Source organism: Mesitornis unicolor, unplaced genomic scaffold (genome assembly GCF_000695765.1).
Source record: "Mesitornis unicolor isolate BGI_N332 unplaced genomic scaffold, ASM69576v1 scaffold52898, whole genome shotgun sequence".
Taxonomy (NCBI): domain Eukaryota; kingdom Metazoa; phylum Chordata; class Aves; order Mesitornithiformes; family Mesitornithidae; genus Mesitornis; species Mesitornis unicolor.
The window spans coordinates 9,161-15,712 of NW_010200826.1; the positions used below are offsets into that span (position 1 = coordinate 9,161).

General features: G+C 50.9%; 1 protein-coding gene across 1 annotated transcript; it reads right to left on the reverse strand.

The window, feature by feature from the left end:
• Nucleotides 1-3,633: 3,633 nt before the first annotated feature.
• On the reverse strand, nt 3,634-5,031 carry AKAP5 (A kinase (PRKA) anchor protein 5). The gene has a single exon (XM_010189855.1). It carries the CDS (start codon nt 5,029-5,031, stop codon nt 3,634-3,636), a length of 1,398 nt encoding a protein of 465 aa, XP_010188157.1.
• Nucleotides 5,032-6,552: the final 1,521 nt, after the last annotated feature.

A 6,552-nucleotide genomic window follows, 5' to 3' on the forward strand; every position in this document is an offset into this window, starting at 1 on the left:
GCACGAGTTACGCTATTTAAACTCTCTTCTCTTTGCTGCTAATGTAAAAAAACTGAGGGAAATTAAAATATTCAAAACTACACGGCAAAGCAGGGATAGGGGACTTGTTGAATGTAAAGCCCAATTGTCCCTGCTGAGAGAAGCGCTGGAAACATCTGGGAGAAAAGCAGCAGCACAGGCTGTGGAGTGAGCAGAAGAACCAAGTAATTCATCAAGACGCTGCTGCAAAGCTGCCACCTCCACAATGCAGAGGGGCAGCAAGCAACGAGCTCCTGGATGGAGCGGTGGCCCAAAAGCCCCTGAACGGGGCTATAAAAGCCATGTGTGTTATTCCAGTTTATTTCAGCTGTCAGTGAGGAACGCGGTCCTGAGGCCAGGCCACCCTTTGGTGCTCTGGCACAACCAGGCTGTCACGTCCTGACAGCTTTCCTGGCCTCCTCTCCTTCGCAATAGCAAATTCATCATTCCTTCTCTGAAAGAATGAATATTTTATTAATGTTCAGCTCTCTAATAATCACGAAGGAGTAGAGAGGCTTAATTAAGTCATTAGCAGCTGTTATGAGTCTATATTCTGTAAACCTGAAAGAATAAACAGTATTAACATTATTAAAAATGTATAACTTCTTTTCCTTTCCCATATTTTCTTTATGTTATAAAGTGCCTCGAGAAATTACATGAAAGACGTTAAGAAAAAAAGAGGAAAAAAAGAAACAAATAGGGCATGGGGCCCATTTGAGTTTAGCAGAAAGTGCTGAAGCACCAAACTGGCAGCCATGGACTCCGTCAGCACCAAACCACGCCTGGGAACAGCAACCAGCGCCCTGGGAGCAGAAAAGATGAACCAGCAGCCAGCGGGGAAAACCAAATCCCCAGCATGGGATCAGCAAGAGCCGTGCTGCTCCAGCGCAGCGCAGTCTGCCCCTGGACTCTCTGCATCTTCCTCTGGCGGTAGGGGATATCTGACAGGGAGTCTAACCGTCGGGCAGCAGGATGGCTTTTCTTAGCCACCGGAGATCTGTGATCCTTCACAAACACCTCACAGCGGGACCTGGGCAGCCAGGACTCTGTGGTAGAAATAACTGGCCAGCAAACCAAAGGAAACCTTCTAAAAAAGAGCACAGGAGAAGCAAACCTCCAAAGACATCAGGCCTGCTACCAGCTTCAAGATTCTTCTCTGCTCATGGCACATCTACCTGGAAATGCTGGACACAGCGGAGCACCACTGTGAGTTTATCCTTTCATATCTAAAATCTCTCCATAGCTGCCCACTCAATCACCAGGCAAGAAAACAACAGGTACATTCAACTTTAATGACATAATCATCAGTTATATGTACAGCTATAACCGAGGGAAAAAACCAGCTACAGAAAGGATGCAAAGACAACCCTGGACATGGAGCGACAGTCGCAGGGTCCAGCCTGGACCAAAGCATTTCTGCCAATTCTCCTCTTTTGAAGACGTGTTTCGCCTAAAAGGCAATGCTAAAACACGAAATCCTCCCAGAACTGCCCACTGGTCTGGCAGGAGATGACAGCCAGGCCCCGTGGGGTCATTTTGCATTTCATGACTACAGCCTGGACGTGCTCCTGCGCAGGCGATGCCAGCGGGGCCCTGCAGAGATGCTGCGGCCCTCGGCTCAGTGCCCAGTGTAATCCTGAGCAATCCCATGAGCAACCTTTGGCATCAGCATGGCTTTCTTGGGTGCTGCAGTCCCTAAAAAGTCCTTAAAAAGCTCCTTTGAAAACTATGGCAAAATACCTGGAAAGACCAGGCTGAAGTACAAAGCCATTAAAATTGTACACACTGAATTATCGATAACTTATTAAATAAAGTCACAGGAAGAAGGAACTTCTTTTGAACATCCTCTGGCTTTCCGTAAGTTCGACTTGCACAGAAACAAGCCGTGGCACTCGCCGCTCGCAGTCCTCTCGTAACAGCGGAGACGCTTTATCGAAGTTTAAAATGTGGTTGCGCACCAGGTCGTAAGAAAGTTTACAGCCCTTGTAATGTGACAGGAACCCAAATCCTACGCTGGGAAGGGAAATCTCAGTGCATCGCCTATGGTCAGTGAGCAGTTGCCAAGCGCGGCTGCTATTTCTGTATCGGCTGGGAAATACGCAGAATTTTCTCAGCAGAGCCGGCTGGCTCGCCTGCAGCTGTACGTAAACCCTAGCTGCGCAGATACAATCCCAAATAATTAAAAGGCCCTTTTTTTCCTGGAGAGCAGTCACTAGGGGCAATGCTCGCACACACACACGCTATGCTGCTGCAAACCCCTTGGAGCAGGGCAGTCGGTGGGTTTTGACAGCCATTGGCCTGTCCAGGCGTTTTACGGCCACGTCCTCAGGCCCTTGCATCTGGATTTTTGTTTCCCTGAGGACTTTGGTAACATCACTCCGGCGTTTCCCTGCACGTTTCAGAGCGAGGAGCCAGCCAGAGCCGGGCGTAACGCACATTTCCCAGGGGATTCTCGCTGAACCCAGGCTGCACAGCGAAGGGGGAGCAGCGCGGGACAGGGAGCCGCCAGCACCCAGGGACGCCGGCAGCGCCCGCACCGTACCTCCTCCCCGCTCAAAGCAATTCCAGCGCTGGCAGCACATCGCTGCCACCCAAACTGTGTCAGCAGCGAGGCAATGGTTGACTGCTAACACGCATGCAGCTCTCCGCTATTTATATCGCATGCCATATATCAAAACTATGCTACATCCAAGGACAGCTTCACCGCGACACCGTGATTCCGATGGAGGAAGACAAAGGAAGGAGAGGGGCTGCCCACAGCAGGCACGCTCCTGCCCAGCCCACGCTGCCGATGCCGCTGGGAATTTTGCCCAATGAGCTCAATGGTGCGAGAATGGGCCCCTGGCTAACCAAGTGCCGTTGTTTTCTTGGCTTTCGCACAGCCTGGGGTCAGCAAGGCAAGCGGCCGATGCTGTGCTTTAACATGTCTGGAAATGTGAAATGCATGGGCTGCTCGTGACAGGGGAAGAGGCCGAATGAAAAAAACAACAACCCCACGCCGCTTGCTGCAACCATCCGGCTCCAAGTGAGGCGACAGCAGGGGTGACTGCACGGCCTGGCAGCCGTACGTAGTGAGGACCTGTCTGCAATACTAAACACCGGCCTGAGCCCGTTTGACATTGACGTCTTCGTGTTAACACTGCAGTTACTTCACCCTCCCTCGTCACTGCCGAAGCCCAGGGCAAACCTCCAGCCACGTCCAGCGTGCCCCAAATCCAGCCCAGCAGCGGGTCGGGTGCTCGCTGCCTCTCGGGACCTAAATGCACGGTACACACAGATCCACAGCATGAACAGTGGTGAAATCTGGCATGGATGGCGGCAGAAACACGGCCTCCACATAAAAATGCCAGTAAATGAAAATACAGTCACTGCAGCACCTCCATCTTTCGGCAACGGCGGCCGATGGCGCCGTCCCCAGCCCCAGGGGACACGCTGCACACAGCAGGGTCTGCCCCACGTCCCAGGATCCATTTCACACAGACACACAACTGAACAGGCATGCAGAACTAACTACACCTCGGCCCCGGGAGCCCTTCGAGCTCTCCACAGCGCCCCAGGCCAAATGGAGCTTTAAATTACTCCCTGTACTCTTCTATTTTGGGGGCATCACCGCCATCACAGAAAACTGTTGTGTTTATTCTGTTCCAGAGCCATTTCGTTGACCAGCTGCTCTATGGACGACTGAATGGCCGCCTTCACAAGGGAAGATGCGGTTTCTCTGAGGAGCAATTCGTATTGCTCCCCAGTTCTGTGCCCCTGCTCACCCGCCCCTTTCTGCTCTGCCTGTGGACCACCACCAGCCTCCGGGCCCTCTTTTTCCCCAAAATCAAAGCTCCCGCTTGACTTTTTATTCCCTTTTTTCTTATTACGGTGCAAAACCGGGGACGGCTCGTAGGCCTGGTCAGAGTCGGTGTGGTCAGAGTCCTCCGCTTCGGTGACGGTGATGACGATGCTGATGCCGGCGCCTGCGTTTGCCTCCAATGTCACCGGATGGCTGGAGCAGCCCTGCACGCTCGCCTCATCATCTTTAAACTCTGCCTTACTGAAATCCATTACAGTCTCCTCGGCTTTGCACTCCTCGGGAAGATTTATGCTCTTCTGTGATTCATCCCCTTCAGGCAGCTCTTCGCAGGTATTAGGGATTTCCTGCAGCTCGGTGGTTTCAGGGGCACTGCTGGGTTGACCCGTGGAAACGGGCGTTTCAGGAGCAACTTCCTCGTCCTCCACATGGGCTGTGGTTTGGGGCAGGCTCCCCTCCTGCAGATCCTCCTGGGCTGTTTCATTCACTGTCACTAAATCGGTTATCTCCGACTGAGCAGCACACTCTGTATCTTCATCTGCATTAGGTGTGGGCTCTGTCGAGGGCTCGGCCTTCTCGACAGAGTCAGTGCTTTCCTTCGCCGTCTCCTGATCCTCCTCTGCAGGGACCGGGCTGATGGATTCAGGCTTTTCTGTTGGGGCCAAATCCTCCGTCTCTTCAATAGCTTTATTCAAAATACCCATCACTTCATTCGCTTGAACGCTGTCCTCCGACTCCTCCACCGCTTCAGAGAGGCTGGGTTTTTTCTTGCCTCTGGAGAACCGCACGCAGGGCATCTTCACCCCAGAGCTCGCCCGTTTCTTCGGGATGCCTGGTGCGCTGCCCTCCTCAGCATCCGGCTCCAGCTGCACCTGGGAATCAGAAGGGATCTTCTTCCGCAAGGAGGATTTCTGCCTTCTCCGAGGTCTTGCGAGATTTTTGATGGCTGCCCAGGCTCCTTTGGAGGATTGCGATGGATTGGAAACTTTTGCCTCCCCTTGGTCGGCACTGACACATTGGCTTTTCTCCTCTGAGGCTCCTTCGCATGCATCCCTCGTGGTCTGCCCCTTCTTACAGGACTTCTTCCGCTTCTTAAAACAAAGCATGGAAGGTTTCTCTGCCTGCTCCTCCGACGGGGAGCACGTCGCCCCTGTACTGTGAGCCTCTATCTCTTTTGGGTTCTCCATCTGAATCTCCTTAGCTGCCTTTGCCATATTCACTCCGCTCCTTCGTTTGTCTTATTTTACTGATTTTTCTTGACTAACGCATCAGACACAAGAGCTGCAGAGATGCTCAAAGTGCATTCTTTCTCCCCCGCCTGTTTTCCAAACAACGTTAGTTGCTTTTTAATGAGCGGATGCGGCGGCGAAGAGCAGTTCTGCTGAAGCTATCGCATCTGCTTTGTAAGTCCCACTTTGTCCTATTACTCCCGTTATCACCTCTCCAAAGAGTCCTGGGCAGATGTCAGGTTGGACAGGCTTCTCCTTGGCTTTGCTGGCCAGAGTCACTCTCATCTCCAGGACAACCCACTCCAAGCTGTGCTCGGTCTAACAGCACGACCATTTGACTGCCAGTCGGACGTGACTCTCTTGTTCTCCCCCAAAGGATGACAAATCAAGGCAAGCATTAAACATTTTTATTTACCCCACGGACCTGGAAGGAGCTTGCACTTGCTGAGCCATCTGCAATCAGGGAGCTTGACGGCAGCACCAGTACGACCAGCAGCAGCCAGCGGTGGTTTTCTGCCCCCCAGTGACAAGGTCAGACGCTGCTTTGTCTCGGCTTTGCTTTCTGCTTCAGTTCCCCTCGCAGGTGACGTGAGGTTTGCTGCCAGGCACAGCCAACACTTCCACCTCTTATCTGTAACCCAACAAACAAACGATAAGACCTGTAAAGCTATTTTTTAAAAAAGGTATTAAAAAGTGTATATTTTCTCACAGAATATTTCATTTACGGGGGCAGACCATTAGGAGGGAAAAGCAGTTCTACCTCTGGATGCACCACAGCAGTTTTTTCCACTAATTAGCATCCAAATATCCAAATAAAGGCAAAATCAGACCACCAAGATGTCAACCCAGTGATATTCTATCACAGAAAATACTTTTCGCTGTTTTGTGCAGTAGAAGGAGATTTTTTTTTTAATTGCCCATATAATGGCAAATACACATCACGCGCACACATGTATATTTGCTTCTCCTACAGTTTGCTAAATCTTTTCCCCACTGCTCCATATGCACTCATAGTTCCAGCTCGGGAAATTACACCCTGAGACAGCAGATATTTTTATCTTTAATGCATCATCTGACAATATGCAAAAACACAGAATACAAAAAGGCGGCTTGGGGAATACAAAAGTGAAATCACATGGCAAGAAGGGAGCTTATTTATACTACGTGCATGTCTTCCATGGCAACCTCAATTAACACCGCATGTATTCATCAAATGTATGATATTGTAAGATATATGGCACCCTTGGAAAAAAAAAATAACCCAAAAAAAAAGCGCTGCCTCCAGAGATCATCGCGATTTTGGACAGAGAGAGGCAAAGACGAGTGACCGCCAACACCAACTTCTGTGGGACTGGCTCCGGGACTCCGGGCAATCCTGCACACGGGGTTCTGTGCTCGGATTTTAAGTAGTAAGATGATTAAAACGGGGCGCACTCCCCCGCGGTACATTTTTTTTAAAAATCTTTTCTATTTTTTCATTTTTTTAAGGGGATAACGAGCCGAGCT

Bases quoted from the DNA above. Each gene is read 5' to 3' on its own strand.
- AKAP5 (XM_010189855.1), bottom strand. From the start codon at position 5,031: ATGGCAAAGGCAGCTAAGGAGATTCAGATGGAGAACCCAAAAGAGATA.